Source organism: Mchenga conophoros, linkage group LG1 (assembly GCF_057382185.1).
Source record: "Mchenga conophoros isolate Kocher_MC1m ecotype Shallow Benthic linkage group LG1, M_conophoros_male_GT1.1, whole genome shotgun sequence".
Taxonomy (NCBI): Eukaryota; Metazoa; Chordata; class Actinopteri; order Cichliformes; family Cichlidae; genus Mchenga; species Mchenga conophoros.
Window position 1 is genome coordinate 15658241 of NC_140526.1, and position 17819 is coordinate 15676059.

General features: G+C 40.4%; 1 protein-coding gene across 1 annotated transcript in view; it reads right to left on the reverse strand.

Moving 5' to 3' along the window:
* smyd3 (SET and MYND domain containing 3) overlaps nt 1-17242 on the reverse strand; it is a 102205-nt gene extending 84963 nt beyond the window's left edge. Inside the window, exon 1 of the mRNA XM_085267567.1 lies at nt 17048-17242. Within this exon, the coding sequence (XP_085123693.1) occupies nt 17048-17211 (164 nt within the window). The 5' untranslated portion in view covers nt 17212-17242. The remainder of the gene's footprint in view (nt 1-17047) is intronic.
* Nucleotides 17243-17819: the final 577 nt, after the last annotated feature.

The following is a 17819-nucleotide window of genomic DNA, read 5'->3' on the forward strand; positions in this document are numbered from 1 at the left end:
TTTCTCCATTGATATGCAGGAGGATAGATCGCTGCGCTCACATGGGCGTATATGTGGTAAATTTTGTTAAGTCTACGCTATCAGACACCTAATTAGGCCTACCTCAGCATTCCTCTGTTGGTGTGTGTAGCATGATAATTAATTTCCCGCGAGTATTGGCTGCTACATGGCATCCATGAGATTTCGTTTGTGTGTGCGTGTGCGTTTGTGTATGTTAATAATTAGTGGTATTCTCGTCTCTGGGCTGTCCAGTCGTGCCTGAGTGAGTTTTCTCATTTTCAGGCTGAGCGGTCAACACAGCGTGGTACGTCTCACTCCAACATGACAAGTAATGGTGTGTGAGTATATATGTAAAATAAAAATATTAACATAAATCCACTGCCATGGACTGTCATGATACCTCCGTTATTAACTTATCGTCCAATTTATGAGCATGACTGTAATTTTTTTAGTCTGAGCCACTTTTATTTTATTTTCCTAGGGTAGTCTGCAATGGCTACAAACATTAAATGGTAGGGGTGCAACGATACTCGTATCGATATTGAACCGTTTGATACAGTGCTTTCGGTTCGGTACGCATATGTATCGAACAATACAATTTTTTTTTTTTTTTTTATCAACTTTCCTTCTGAAGATGCTGTCTGTGTTAAGCGCTCAGTGGATCTGCGCTCGACAGTGCAGCCTAGGCGGAGTAGTCGAACGCAGATTCACTGAGCGCAGGGCAAGCTAGCGAGACAGAAGTTAAGCTCTCATTGCAACATGGCAAATTGAACCTCCCCCACCCTCATTCAGATCTGGCGTTTGGAACTATTTTGGTCTTCATGTGAGGTATGACCCTGAAGGTAAGCGTGTCATGGACAAAAGTAAAACAGTATGTTGGATGTGCCATGCAATGCTCAATTACATGGGTGGGAACTAGTGCGTTAGCGCAGTTAGCTCGTTAACGTGTTGACGCCGTCCAACCCCACGCACGGGGCGATCTGCGGTAGCTCGTTAACGGAGATTTGCCGTGTTGTGGCGTTAACGTCATTTTAACGAGATTAACGCTGACAGCACTAGTGGGAACACAATGAATATGACTGCACATTTACTCCGACATCATCCTAGTGCAAAGACAAGTGGAAGCAGACAAAAGCAACAACAAAGCAACATTAAATTTAAAAACTGTACGTTTGAGTTAAAATATATATTTATAATTTTAATAAATGACAAATTAAAAAAGCATGAACATTTTTTTGTATCGAAAAAATATCGAACCGTGACACCAAAGTATCGAACCGAACCGTGAATTTTGTGTATCGTTGCACCCCTAATAATATGGCCATATTTTCTTTTGGAAATATGTTAAAGTCTGGTTTTATAAGTCTGCTTGTGTTTTTGTCTTCACATTATGCTCTGGGCAGTATATTTACTGCCATTTCTATTGCCTGGAGCAAAGCCTGCGATTCCTGAAGGAGCTGTGAAGGAGACGATGGAGTTTCAGAGCTGGAGCTGTTCATGCGATCACCATGGTGAATATGAGCTGTTTGTATGATAATATGGATGAGCTTCGTGAGCTGATTTAGGTTTAGAGGGAAGACAGTGGGGGAAGTTTGATGTGTTTCATTGAGCACTGCAGTGTTGCAGCGACATATGTCACACTCACTTCCAGGACCACACTGTGACTCTATCTGGCTTCGGGACTTGTTGGACAGACCGAGACATTAATCTAAACAGCAAAAAGAAATGTGGAGCGACTCCACAAGTATAAGATAAGATAAGATCACCTTTATTAGTCCCACAGGTGGGAAATTTCGTTCGTTACAGCAAAAGTGCAAAGTTATGTAGCAGAAATTAGAAAACACTGGAATGAAATAAAATAAAATACTATATACAACTGAGTAAGAAAATACAAAAGTACAGCTTTGTCAGAATCAACTGAAACGTCATCCCCGGACATGTTGTTGCTAGGAGATGTTTCTGTAGCCTTAAAATTGAAATGATATCAATGCAAACAGATTATTTGCTGAGGTAATTTGTCATTGTTGCTGATTTAACACACTGTTTGTGTCTCCTGATGGAGGAATCCAGAGTTAATCTGAAATGGTTCTGTACAATCACTATCCACTTCATTAGGTACACCTGTCGAATTACTTGTTAACACAAACATATAATCAGCCAATCAAATGGTAGCTACTCGATTAATTTAGGGATGTAGGCATGATCAAGATAACCTGCAAGTTCAAGGCAGGCATCAGAATGGGTAAATGGTAAATGGCCTGTATTTGTATAGCACTTTACTAGTCCCTAAGGACCCCAAAGCGCTTTACACATCCAGTCATCCACCCATTCACACACACATTCACACACTGGTGATGGCAAGCTACATTGTAGCCACAGCCACCCTGGGGCGCACTGACTTTAAACTGGATTGTTGCAGCAAAACAGGCTGGTTTTAGTAAACTGCTGCTCTTTTGGGATTTTCCTGCATTCTAAGTGAATAGTCCAAAAATGAGACATCCAGTAAGTGGCAGTTTTCTGAGGGAGAATTGAATTCCTTGTTGACCACTTGTTATGGCTAAGGTATGCAGAAGAGCCTCCCTGAAGGTTCACAATGTTGAATCTTGAAGCAGACTGGCTATAGCAATAGAAGACCATACCACATGCTGCTCTTGCCAGCTAAAACTGGAAACTGTGGCCAAAATTTAGACAGGGTGATGAAATTGGACTATAGAAGATTGGAAAAACGTTGCCCGCTCTAATGAGTCTTAATTTCTGCTGCAACATTTGGATGACAGAGTCAGAACAGAGTCAGAAGAGCATAAACAACATGAAAGCACGGATCCCTGATGCCTTGTGTCAACGGTTCAGGCTAGTGGTGATGTAATGATATGGAGAATATTTTCTCCCTTTAGTATCAACTGAGCATCATTTAAACACAACAGCCAACCTGAGTGTAGTTGCTGACCATGTCCATCCCTTTATGGCCACGGTGTACCCATCTTCTGCTGGCTGCTTCCAGCAGGATAAAACCCCCATGTCTCAACACCAAGCTCACATTACCTCAAACTGGTTTCTTGAGTTCATTCTACTCAAACGGCCTCCACCATTCCCAGATCCCTATCCCAAAAGCATCTTAGGGATTTGATGGAAAGGGAGATATCACATCAGGTTAATTTCAAATGAACTAAAATCTGAAGAATGTTTCCAGCATGTTGCTGAATCTATCCTGCAAAGAATTAAGGCAGTTCTGAAGGCATAAAGGGGGTCCAACCTGGTACTAACCAGCTGTATCTAATAAAGTGATCAGTGAGTGTATCATTTTTGCATGCTGACCATCCTCTGCACCATTTACAAAACACGCAGCTGAACAGTTTGTGTAACATTTGTTCTGGCTCTGCTCCCAAATGGACAGAAAAGGAAACCATTCATTTTAAGCTCCTTAATGTTTAATGTTTAGATTTTGATTCATTGAATAATTATTTGTAAGTTTTTGGCTGCTGCTTTTTTGGCTTAAATATTTCTTTTTTCTTAATTTACTTAAAAAAATTTAAATATATGTCAATATGTTGTCATCTGGAATTATTATACCCTGTTCACCATTACTATCCAGGAAAGACAGCTCCTGTGAAAGGTCTCTACTGCTCCACACGTTGGAGTAATAAAGCAAACATTTTCATGATCTTCTTAAGAAACTTTTTTCTTGTCTGCAGTGCTTGGAAGTGTGAAGACAACGTGAAACACATCCCTCTCGAAAGTGCTTGACAAATGAGCTCTTCCAGCAAAGGCAACAGAGCCAATTCCAGCAGAAACTCACTGCCAGCACTGTTACTGCTGTGTATTAGAATGCAAAGACTGTGCAAGTCTTGAGCTTTTTCTCATTTCTTTATATTTTACTAGAAAAGAGGGAAGCAGGTGCAACCTATAAAAAGGTGCAAACATGCATGGGAATACAGTATAAAAGGTAAAAAAAAAAATGTATTTTTTTAAAAAAAGTGTTTCCAAAGTGTAGGATTCTATTAAGGTTGAAGGTGAACACAGCCTGAACTCTCTTTGGCAAGCTTTTTTGTAATTTCTTTAAGTAGTCTAGAATAATTCTCCAGGCTTGTTGAAAGACATTTAGAGCTTTTCTTTGGATGTTGGTAGGGCTGCTCAATTATGGCAAAAATGATAATCACGATTATTTTCACTGAAATTGAGATCTCGATTATTTGACGATATTTATTTAACAATAACAATGTATTGAATAATGACTTTAAAGATTGTCAAAAAATAATATAAAATAGTGTGCAAATACTGATAACAGTGCAAATGTTTGCAATATAAAAAATAAATGAAAAATGCAAACATCTATGTTTAGTGAACTTTGCAGTGTTGCTCTGTGGTGCAGCTACGACACTGTAGCAAAGTTTACACAATATTTCTACTTGATCCACGTCTGACTCCACGAACCCATAATGTTTCCACACCACTGAAGTTTTTTTTACCTCTCTTTTCAACCAACGGCAGTCACTCTCCTCTCCAAATAACTTCTGCTTAGCTTTCTGAGCTTCCCTCGGGTCCTCTTAATTGTTGTGACGCGTGTTCGAAATGCAGAGAGGTGCGCTCGATTTGCCACACGGAGCAGCGCAAGAGTAAAGCACGAGGGAGGGGCTAATAATCGGCTCAGTCATTTTTAATGATCGTTGAAAGCCCAGATCGTAATCGTGATTAAAATTCGATTAATTGACCAGCCCTAGATGGCTGCCTTTCTTTCCGTTCTCTGTCAAGATGATCTCACACTGCTTCAATAATCTTGAGGTCTGGGCTCTGGGGAGGCCAGTTTTCAACTGATAGTGATCCATTGTGTGCCTTCTATCCAGGTATGCTTTTACAGCATTGCCAGTGTGTTTGGGATCATTGTCATACTGAAAAACGAAACTGTTGCCAATGGTACTGCATGATGGACTAAAACCTCTCAGTAGTTTCCTGTGTTGTGAGTTCCACCAATTTTGAAGAAATCTCCAACACCAAGGCTGAAAGGCACCCCGAACAATGGCAGAGTCTCCACTGTATTTTAAAGATGGCTGTGGACATTGTTGCACCTCTCTCCTGACCATATTGACAATGACTGGAAGCAAAAACTTCATATTTGGACTCATCACTCAACAGACCTACTGCGCATCGCTTTCAGTCGAGTTCTTGTATAATTACGCAAACCTCAGCCTTTTCTCCCCAAGGTTGGCAAATAGTACATGAATCAATTGAAGGTCCAGACACAACTCCCACGTAATGTGTCAGGTCTTTGCTTAATTTTTCCCAATTTCTCACGGATATGACTTTCGGATTCTGGTTATCTGCTATAGATAGTGTTTTAGGCCTGCCTCTTTTTATGTCCTCTACCTGTCGAGTTTCCATATCATGTCATCATTTGTCAAAGATCTAATAGTGCAAAAATACCTTTATTTTTTGTAATCATTTTTCATTGATTCAACTAAAGAAATAGGAACAAATGATGTGTTTTTGTGTCAGGCTGATAATAATAAAGTGCCTAAAGACACAATTTAAATTGGCTCTTTGCTAAGTCTGTCATGTGTTTCCACAACAATGGTTCATCCCTTGAAGGACATTTCATGCTTGAATGAGTCATAGGTCAGTGTTAATTGGCTTAAATAAAAACATTCCTCTGTAACTGGTCAGGTACAAGGACTGGATTAAAAAGAAAAGCTTTGAGAAACCTCCAGAAAGTCTGGAGAACTACTGATCAAGACCACTTTAAAGAAATGAGAGGTGGCTCAAGACTTTTGTACACTAATGTAATGTTAGACAAAGCATCCATGAGTGTTAAACACTTTCTGAAGGTATCTGACTGCCATCTACTGTGTTCACCTATGCAATAACAGCACAGTCTGCACAGTTCATCCAATCATTACCCTGCAGGCATCTGCAGCTACACGGATTTAAGTGTGTGTTTTGTGTGTGTGTGTTTCACAGAGAGAGTTGGAGGGAACAGCTGCATCTTGAGATGTCTAAGTACCCTTGCTGAATTCTTAATGGTTGTTTAGAAGATGATTCACTGACACCTGAGGGGTCTCACACAGGATGATGAGGCATCACCTTCTTGTTGCCTCATTACCATAGTTAACAGATATTCTGTACAAAGGAAAAACACAGATACAAACCTAAAATACGGCCTTTGTGCTCCTAGTCCAGGTTTGGTCATTATTACTTCCTTCAGAGTTACTCAGAATCATGTTTAAATTAAGAATGGATAAAATAATCACAATAATTAAATAATGTCAAGACAAAAGCAAAAGTTGAAAATGTAGAGATCTATTAATTTAAAAAAAACAAAACAAGAAAAGAAAACAAGGATAGAATCGGTTAGGATAAAAACCCCATCTGGAAAGATTACAGGTGGCATTATATTAACAATAATTTCAAAGTGTAGGAGTATATTTGCATTTCCACAATGATAAAACATATACGATCATACATAAGCATTGGAGCTAAATAGGTGTAGTAAATTTGAAGGTGATAAGAATTTTAAAAGCAAATATAAATCATAAAACCAATGGTTGTAAAGGGAATAAAGCCATTAGAAACATGCATAGTTGTGGTTTGATCTCACAGTAATGTCTGACGGCCAAATCTTGAACAACCTGAATTTACATTTGACAAAAGAAGTGTGCTGATATCGACTAAAATTAATTTTCGACTGTGAAACGTAGCCGTGTAGTACGTCTGCACTACAGATGCTCACATGGCTCCATAAAAACCCAATTCAACGTCAGAAAAACTGCAGGACTGGATTTCACAACCAGTAATTATCGGAAAGAAAAAACTCATCCAAACTGGTCAGAGACAGCAACTCAAATATTTTCTGGTTGAGTAAATGAATGAGTTAAGTACATGAATGCTTGCAATTTTATCTCAGATGGTTCTCAGAAAACTAATTTTACCCACATTGGTCTTTTTCTAGTTTTTGTCCCTTTATGCCAAAGAGAGACATCAGAATCCACAAGTAACAGATGCACCATCTATGATCACAATAATGTGAATCAACAGGGAGCTTTGTGGATTTATCCAGATTTCTTCAGAATACAAACACACTCACACAAACACTGTGAACTACGCACATGCTGGAAAAACACAGGGTTTCATTAATTGTCTTGCAAAATACAAACTATGCCAGAAAAAACTAAGTAATCATCCCCCAGAGGATCGAATAAAATTTCTGTGTGTGCATGTGGTCCCCACAAGTACAGCAAAAAATGATAAACAGATGTGCTTGCTAGATGAATAATACCAAGCATTACACACATGGGAAGGTGTGTTCCCAGTTTACAGCAAATCACTTGGTTTGCAAATGATACAGCTGTGTGTGTGCGTGTGCATGTTTTGAGACACCTGGGTATCCAACTGCAGGAGATGAAGAACAGAGGGGAGGAGGAGGAGAGGAGTGAGAAGCAGATGCAAGCAAAATAATCTACCCCGGGAGTGAAGCAGGGAGCAGAGGCAGGTGGGACAAAATAAATGCTTCTGAACGATAAGGAATGAGAAGATGGAGGATACGGGTGAGGAAAAACTGAGAGAGAAGAAAGGGGGGAGCAGATGGGAAGAAAAAAAATGTGGAAGGAGGGCAGAGAGGTAGGGAGACATATGTCGGAATGAGCATATGGAAGAATGAATAAAAATGAGGGAGCAGGTTAAGAGAGGAGGAGGAGGAAGAAGAGCGGTGACTTGCCTTTTGAACCATTTCCCTCCTCTCATGTGCTCCTCTCTCTGTAGCCCTGTCAAAATGCATCTAAAGAGGTAATCTGTATGCTTCATATACCACTGCATTCACATACTCTTATCCGTGTGTGTGTGTGTGTGTGTGTGTGTGTGTGTGTGTGTATAAACTGCTCTTAAAATGTATTTAAAGAGAACTTATGCTCATTTCCAACTCCATATTTTTCCTTGGAGCAGCTTAATATGCTGTTCAAAATAAACCTTATTCATTTTGCACTGGACCTAAGTACAGCTCTTTACCTCATCCTGTGTCTGAAACAGGCAGAAGATGAAGGCCAACCACTGTTTTTGTACTTATAATGCAGATGTTTATAATAGTACAAGCAAGTCCAAACCCTAAATGAAAAAACGGCCCCAAATTCCTGGAGTGAGATTACTAAAAGTACAACAATATCATATTTGAATATATTTTAAAAAAACAAACAAACACAGAGCAGGGACAAAGAGGAGAAAAATGTCCCAGCATTTTATTTGTTTCTATTGTGGCTGGTACTGCTTGTGAAACACCAGGACACAACAACAAGGTAATTAACCCACCAACAGCATGAATGCTGGTAACTGAGTCAGTCACTTACATCAGAGGTTCTACAAAGATTCAGCACAGAAGTCGAAATCAGCTGTAAACCATTACGGGGCGTGGTAATTTCACAGCTGGCGTGTGCAACAACCAATGTGGCGACCATAAACTAAGCCTAACAATTTATACTGGCGGTTGGGATGTGTTGGAATCGCTGCAGTCCTCTGCTAAACAACAGGCGTCGTCATTTGGTGGTGGTATAGAAATAGAAGCAATCATTTCATCTTTTCTGTTGCAGCATCTTCCTCTCTATGATGTAAGAATCTCTGTGCTTATATAACACTGAAGTGCCAGTAAAGACCAACACAACTATACACGTCTTCAACAGGCTGGCACTAGCAAGCTTGGTTAGCAAGCTGCACCTACAAAATAAAGGAGTGCGACACAGGCAAAGCATAATAAAGTTTCATTTAACAAAACTGAAGCACAAACCTCTTGGATGGTCTGTACCACATACCAGGCCACACCATTTGTCAGATCCCTTAGGAGAAGCATAAAGCATAATAATCCACCAAATCACGCAGAGCTACCTGCTGTGTAGACCCCTTGTGAATAAGTGAGCAGCCAAATGTAGCTTCTTCTTCTTCTTCTACAATGTAAAAAGCTTCCACGGTCCTGAACAGCACAAACACAGTGGGGCGGTCCAGATTAGTGAAGCAAGTTAAGGCTGAGGTTTGGAACCATGTGGCTATTAGATGGAAGGTTAAGCCACCTTTCTTCTTATTGGCTGTCCCTCGCAAACACAAGGTGGGGCCAAAAGCAGAAAACTGAAACAGAGCATTTAGATCAGTCTGAAGCCTGACCTTTTTCCCCAAACAGAGATTACCTGCACATAAGCTTACCTCATTATCTTTGTATTTAATGAGGATTCATCTCAAGAGCATTTAAGAAATGTTTTTAAGACCATAACAAGCTTTCTCTTCTGTTTTTTTTTCTAAATACAGGTGATCCAGGTGTTTTGTTTGTTTTTCTTTCTTTCTTCCCCCCTTTCTCACCGTCTCTTCTCCCCTCTGGTTTTCTTTCTCTCCCTCTCTTTCTTTCATTCTTTCTCCCTGTCCTATCCCCCAGTCATGTCTGTCCCGTTTGTAGCAATCGAAAATAAAATAAATACATAATTATAATAAAGGTCAATCAAATGGACCAATATGGCAAGGCCATGATGATCCACTTGGTAAAATAAATCTGCTTGGCATCTTTCTTGGCCTTAAGACAACAATTCTGATGGCTAAAGATCCAAACGGGACACAAAAAAAAAAAAGGACCATAACAAGACTATTTAGTACAAAATACGGATTTCATAATAGAAAGCTGGCAAAATGAAGAACACTAAACGTCTAATCAAGCTACATCCATTTGCACACACATGCACCTCTGTTGGGTAACATCTAAAAATGTTCTGCGGTGCATGTGTGAAAAAGGTTTTTGTTTTCTTTGTACTGGCTTCCCTGTAACGCTGAAAGCAGAACAAAACTCTAACGTCAACTGTCAATATTCCTTATGTGCCTTGAAATGCGTAAGACCCCAAGAAAACTGGTTCATCTATCTTTCAATCAAAAGTTTCCCTCTATAAATAAGACAAAAGCTTTAGCAGTTTTGTTATTGTTGTTTTCACTCTTCTACAGTGTGCGTGTGTGGTCCAAAGAGACAATGAGTGAGAGATTGGTGTCACATATAAAGACTTCATCTGACAGAGATAATGCTGCCCTGCCCCCCTCACCTAACACACACACACACACACACACACACACACACACACACACACACACACACACACACGTGCCAGCCTCACTGCAGAAAGAACATATTTGAGCTCTTCTTTGGTCTGTCAAGCAAAGAGAAAAATCCTTTAAAGTGGGTGTATGTTTGATGTGTTATCTGTCCATGAGAGATCGAGTCGTGTCTTTCATATTTCCATCTTTTTCTGGAACTTCCTCTTTTATTTTTTCACCCATCAAAACAAACAGCCTGCACGAGTGTGATCATTTACCGTTCAGATCAGATCAGTGACCATTCCTGTAAATGGCAACTCAACTGGAACTGTAAAAAACACCATGCTTGGGAACTATAAATTACAGAGGTACGCCTAAACTGTATCACTCTATCCCACACATTTAGCTCAGCATTGGGTTACCGGAGTAGATCGAACCCACTCAAGACAATTGTTGTGATCCCACCAGGCATGCCGCAGCATGTTTAATAAACAGCTCTCCTTTCTGCAGCACTAAAATTCACACCAGGTCTATTTTTTCCTGCTTTAAACAGATAACGAGGACAGAAAGGCGACACAGGTGGTTTAAAATGAAATTCACATCAGTGGTCAACAAATCCGCAGCAACTGTGTGACGCTATCGTGTAAATATGAACCACAATCTCTGAGGAGTGTTTCCAGCACACTGTTCAATCTCTGCCACAAAAAACCCTGACACTTCAGAAGACAAAGGGGTCCAAATATAATGTATAACATTATTATAAAGAGTTAAACTATTGAGATTTCCAATAAAAACTTTCCACCTCTGATGAATTTCAAAGTCTCTTCAGCTTTCCAAAAAGGAAAAACCTGGAGACAAAGAGATTGTTACACCTTGTTTTCTAGTTAATTGGCGAGCAATGTGGCTGCATTTCAAATGTGGTTTGAATTTGCATTTGTGCCGTGTGAATGGTAAGAAATTCTTCTAACTATAAAAAAACACTTCTCTTTATTTCCTGCCTTTGTTCTCCCCACCATCCCTCCTCACCCCCTCCTCACTCTCTGTCAGTCTGAGAACCTCTAGTTGTTTGTTTGTTGACCTCTGGCGATTTGATCCTACTGAGATGTGTGTGCTTCTTTGTGTGTGTTTGTGTGTGCGTATGTACTCCCTCGGCATTTATCAGTCATTACTTACATACAGCCTTCAAGGCCTGTAATTAACTTCAGCTTTGAAGCCCCCTACCCCACCACCTGCTCATTTCCTGCACGCACGCACGCACGCACAAACATAAAGTACGTCTCTCTGTTCTTGCATACAGTTGCACAAATAATTGCACACTTGCACACATTCTTCAACACTCAGTCATGCTGTGAAGACTAATTGTGTTTTTAGTGAAAACAGGGAAAACACACCTCACATCTCTGAGGCCAAACTCTGCCTGTGCGTGCGCACGAGGCGTCCCTAATGTTTTTTGGTGATAACACAATTTGCAGATCTCTCACTAATGCTAAAAATCAATAATAAGATTCACACACTCGGGTTGATGAATGTCCACCTCACGACAAGCTGATGTAGCAAAAAGCACTTATTCGATACCTCAAAAACATGATCAACATGACCTATGGCCTGTGTCCTATTCTAAATCATCCCACACGCGCCCACACAAACCTGTGTTTGCCCACAGCACAGAGAAAAATAGCTGAACTCTGCAGAGACATGAACTCTAATTCTTTATTGATTTTATCTTGTTATAACTCTGTGTTCTTGTGTCTTTTGACACAACTGAACTGAATACATGTCAAGTTACAATGTTAAAGCTTGTAGCCAGAAGTCCTGAAACAGCGTGTAAAACAAAGAGACCGTCATGCCAGAAAATAAACAATCCCATATTTTTTTTGTCCAACTTTTTATCACAACCAATAGACACTTTTGATTAATAAGCAACTGCTACCGGCTGTGTGAAAAAGACAGATTGCACATCAAAAACACATGTTCCTACTGAAACAGCACCACTTGTTTTGTAGCCTTGAGTTAAAAACTATGCCTGTTCTTCAGACTCTTTAGACTTGGACCGAGGGCTACAAAGTACAAACTTTCACATACTGAAGTCCAAAGAAGGTGTTTTTACTCGTTCTATGGTCATGTGATGGAATTAGGATGTATATGACTCCATAACAGCTTTATAACTTATATAGAGGGCACACTAGTCCATTTTTTTTGGAGGATGGTTAAATCAATTAAATTAAAGTCAATTTGCTGACAATCTGTCAACTAAATTAAATATTTCTGTCCCATCGGTTATGGTTTTAAACGATTTGCACCAATTGCAACTGCATAAGGTGCAGAAACGTGTTCTTAGCTGGTTTGACGAGTGCTGCAAAGTTGGCCGCCACAAGGTAGAAACAGCATCAGTTGCTTACTCAGCAGCGATGGCTGCCTACTTTCTATGATGTCACTTGTTTTATCTGTCCACAATTTGAATGCAGGGATCTAAGGAAGACACAATGATACGTTGGGCTGTGGAGGAACTTAAATCTGTACTGTATTATGAGTCACCCCTCCCACTTCTTGCTCTCTGGCTGTTTATCTTTCTCTTACTTTCCTCTTGCCTCATTTCTATGGTTCTCTATTTTCCCTTTATTGTACTTTTACTTGTTATATGTTATGTTTACATATAAACACTAGTTTTTATTTTATATAACCTTTGCATTCCCTCTTATCTGCTGGCTGATTCATCTTCATCTTGTCACTATGCATAGGAAGCAGCTCGGAAAAAAGAAACAATAGAGAAAATAAACAGCCCTGTCCTGAAGTTAGTTCATGTAGCATATTTACATTCCAGCAGAGTGTTTATTATCTCTTTACTATTATTCTATTATCTAAGCTTTTATTTGAGTAACTAACGGAGGAGGCATACACTGCAGCTATTGGCACACGGCGACAGTCTTCTGCTGCTCTAACAAAGCAGTGTGAGGTGCAGCGTGTATCTCTGGGGCACTTGGACAGTTAAGTGAATAGAATTGTTCCATCCCCCACATTAACGTCATTAACCGTGGATAAAGTGGATGTGCTGCGGTGCCAAATGTACTGATCATTGACTGTCACTGCTGTGTCACAACTGGAGCCTGCACAGTGATGACCCACTCTTTCCTTAACAAGGCAGCGATGAGACAGAAATCCAAGAAAGATAACTGTCCTACTTAAGTTCAAATGGATTGCTCCACATTTGGCACATACAACTTGGTCCTCAGTGTGTTTTTGGCCATTTTCCCCCAAAAAACAGGTATTCCATACATATATATATGTATATTTATATTTATATATACACTAGGGGTGCAACGATACACAAAATTCACGGTTCGGTTCGGTTCGATACTTTGGTGTCACGGTTCGATATTTTTTCGATACAAAAAAATTTTTCATGCGTTTTTAATTTGTCATTTATTAAAATTATAAATATATATTTTAACTCAAAAGTACAGTTTTTAAATTTAATGTTGCTGAAACAAAAGTAATTAAAAAAATAAATCTGATTGAGGAATCACTCATCTTTGGAAAAGAGAGTTTATTACAGAGAAATGGCTCTTTCCAAAATAAAAGCTATACTATACGCTTCTTCTGGGCTATATTCTCAGCAGCATATTGTAGCGGGTCAGGGCTGTTCGGGGTTCTGTTTGTACAGTTATGTTTTGTTTATGTTGCCATAGTGACGGGTGACGCCCTCTCGCTGCGACGGTGTGTCCTTCCGGGGTCAGAGGGCGTCCTGTGTGTTGTTGTTGTTGTTGCTATGCGGTTGCCGCGCTGAGCAGTTAGCTAGCGGCAGTGTTCTTCTGCAGATGTCAATAAACGGCTGTGCTCCCTGGCTAGCTCACGGGAAGCAAGACCAAACCACACCTCCGTCTCCTCCTTGTCTGAGCTCGCCACATTGGTGTCAGAAGTGGGATGATGGTGGCACCCCATGTTCTGACCCGAGTGACTTTTCCCCCGCCGGTCGTGACCGGCCGGTGCGCCAAAAGAAGACACCTGGACATTTGCAGGACTTTGTGTGGGGTAATGGCGTCGTCGGGGAGACTGACCCCTTAGGTGGGGGCTATGTAGCGGGTCAGGGCTGTTTAGGGTTCTGTTTGTACAGTTATGTTTTGTTTATGTTGCCATAGTGACGGGTGACGCCCTCTCGCTGCGACGGCGTGTCCTTCCGGGGTCAGAGGGCGCCCTGTGTGTTGTTGTTGTTGTTGCTGTGCGGTTGCTGCGCTGAGCAGTTAGCTAGCGGCAGTGTTCTTCTGCAGATGTCAATAAACGGCTGTGCTCTCTGGCTAGCTCACGGGAAGCAAGACCAAACGACACCTCCGTCTCCTCCTTGTCTGAGCTCGCCACAATATTAAACATATCAGGTCCCCATGAGGAGAATCATGTGCTAACGGCTGTCTAAATGACTCGGGTAAAGTTTGTAGCATGCATGCTTGTTGTTTTTGTCTGCTTCCACTTGTCTTTGCACTAGGATGATGTCGGTGTAAATGTGCAGTCATATTCGTTGTGTTCCCACTAGTGCTGTCAGCGTTAATCTCGTTGAAATGACGTTAACGCCACAACACGGCAAATCTCCGTTAACGAGCTACCCCTGATCGCCCCGTGCGTGGGGCTAGACGGCTAACACGTTAATGAGCTAACTGCACTAACACACTACTTCCCACCCATGTAATTGAGCATTGCGTGGCACATCCAACATACTGTTTTACTTTAGTCCATGACGCGCTTACCTTCAGGGTCATACGTCACATGAAAACCAAAATAATTCCAAACGCCAGATCTGAATGAGGGTGGGGGAGGTTCAATTTGCCATGTTGCAAGGAGAGCTTAACTTCTGTCTGCTAGCTTGCCCTGCACTCTTCCTTCTGACAATGCTGTCTGTGTTGAACGCTCAGTGGATCTGCGCTCGACAGTGCAGCCTAGGCGGAGTAGTTTCCTAGGCTCATATATGTACTGTTTATAGCCCACAGTAATTAACCTATCACTTTGCACCAGAAATTAGCACACTTGTTTCTCTCCTTAGCAGCCTCATTAAATTCACATACGTCCATTTAGCCTGATTAAGTAGGTTTGGCTACAGTAGAGAAAACCACAGTGCTATCATTAAGCATCAAACTGAAAAAAAAAAAAAATAACAGCAGCAAATGAGATGAAACCAAGGACAAGTCATCAGATTGATGCAAATAAAGGATAATGTGTACCTTCCCACATATAATCAGGAAAAATGGAAAAAAAATTATGAATTTGATATGAGAAACTATTTATAATTTCAAGAGAATAACTTGGTCAGTACAAAAAACAATCTGAGGCTAATTTAGTGCTGTATACATGTGGACAAACATCACACCGCAGTAAGTTTGCTGCTTGGTATCCCAATGACAAATTAATTTAGCAGCATAAAGGACAGAGCTTCAGAATCAGGCAGTAATAAAGGACCCAACATGAGGCCCCATATCAACTGATAGTGCATACTAACTCTTAATGCATATTCTATATCTAAACAAGAGTACATGTTTAGATCATACAACCAACAAAAGCCACAACAGGTATTACTGGCTTTGAGTCCTTGGTCATGAACGCAAAGATAATAACATTTCCAAGTTTTCTAACACAATATGGTTCATCCTCTCTCCAAAGGTCATTATTCCAGAAGTCTTGTCATTTATTCAGATGCAGCGTTGCAATCCTAAGCCATACTGCCGTGTACTTTTATATAGAGAGAGGAGACTTTCTACCATAACCCCTTCCAAAAAAGTCACACATATTCAGCCTTTCTCTAACTGAACTTCAACATTTAACATGCTAAGTGAGGCCTGTAGAGTCTGAGGCATGGCTCTTTGGTTTTTTTGCACTTACTCTGTGCACTTACTGTGAATTTGCTGGGAAGTCCACTCTTGGGAAACTGCGGCATTGTGTCAACACAGACTTGAATGCTCCAGACTAGGAAACTGTCTAAATGTCTGCTTTTATAAAAGTGCTTAAAACAGAGGCTGACCTCAATCATATACATTTTTTTGATAAGCACACCTGTGCACCTATATTTAATTCCTATCGTAGCAGTAGGGGTGCACTTAATTTTCCCCAGGATTGCATATAGTCCTGTGAAAACTTGTAACTCTATACTAAGTCAGTTATTGCACGCCTTAGACAAATTCACTGTAATTTTTTTTTAGTGCAACCCTTTATACATTATGCCAAGTTAAATCAGAAATATGCTCCAAATATGCAGACACTAAAAGATTAATAACACTATGGGCTGAGGTCAGAGTGACATGAGAAAATTATCTCAAAAGTAATTCCAGAACTCCATTTACTTGGACTGTATTCGTAAGAAGAAAGTCACAGTCAAAACAAATCAATATTGATCTATCATAAAGATCTTATAGACCAAATGTTGTGTCGTGGATGGGACAAATGATGTTAAACATTTCACTAGAAAAATTTACATATATTGAAAGTGAAGCTGAACTTTGGATCAGAAAGTCCGTCTAAACCATGAAGTGCTTGGTTTGATATTCGTTCCCCCATTAACAAAGAAGGGGTTCATGGTTGTTGATATTGTTGATATTATTGTTTTTACAGCACTTATAAAGATTTTTTCCTGTTATAAATTTCACTGTCAGATTATCATAACTGAAGTCTGCCTCCTCCATGAAGGAGCCTTGCTACCATCTCGTGGCCGGTTGAAGAACTACATCTACTAATGTTATCATTTAGCAGCTATTATGAACAAGAAATATCCATAGTACCCATGCACCCACTTATATATAAAGACTATACAGTCTATGATATACAGTAGACCGTATAGACCACCTTCAGTAAACTCAAACTAACATAGATGGGAATCATTTACCTATTTAATCTTCCCACAAGCACAGAGCGAGTCCTCAACCATCACACTGCCTCCACTTTAACTAAACACACTACTAACCACCCAGCAGCGTTTCCTTTCCACAAAAGGCTGTTCGCACACTGACAGAGCGAGCACACCCGGTCTTCTTACCGAGTGAAGCAGTGGTGGCAGACCTCTTTGGCCAGTCTGTTGGACACGCAGCAGGCCAGCGGCTCGGCAGAGATCACCAGCTCTCCTTTGCGTATCCTGCCCGTTGCCCGGAGACCGTTACCTTTCCCGGGGCTGACGAAACGCTCGAGAATCGGTGCCATCATTGATTTTCCCTCCACGTGAAACAAACTTCCGTGTTTACATCCGCGATAAACGCTGCGTCATGACGTCACATGAACGTACACACGCTTTTACTACATATAAATGCAAAACGATTGTTTCGTATTTTTTGTATTTCTTTTTTTATTATTATTTCTTTCCAAACTGTATGTGCAGCTCACAGTTTATTATTTTGAACACTTGGTTTTTATTTAGTGTTTTTGCTTTTCTTTAGATATAACACAGACGGTATTTGTAAATGGCATAGAAATGTCAATAAACATTATTAATAATAATATGTTAATATCACTAATATAATAAACCAATGCCTTCCCTTTTAATTTTAGTTTGGTTTTAGGTAATGCTGTGTATGGTTGTTATTAGATTTATTAATATGAACTAATGAAGTATGCACTATCAAATGTGATTTCTGAATTCTCTATTGTGTAATATTTGTGCACTTTTAGCAAAACTTTGGAGAGTCCCAGATGAAGGGTCACTCAGCAGCCGCGGAGCAGAAGCCAGGGGGGGTTTCAGTGACGCGCCCGTGAGCTCCGCCGGCAGCCAGCTGTGCCTGAGTGACCGAGCCGGCTGGCTGACCTTGGTAAAACTG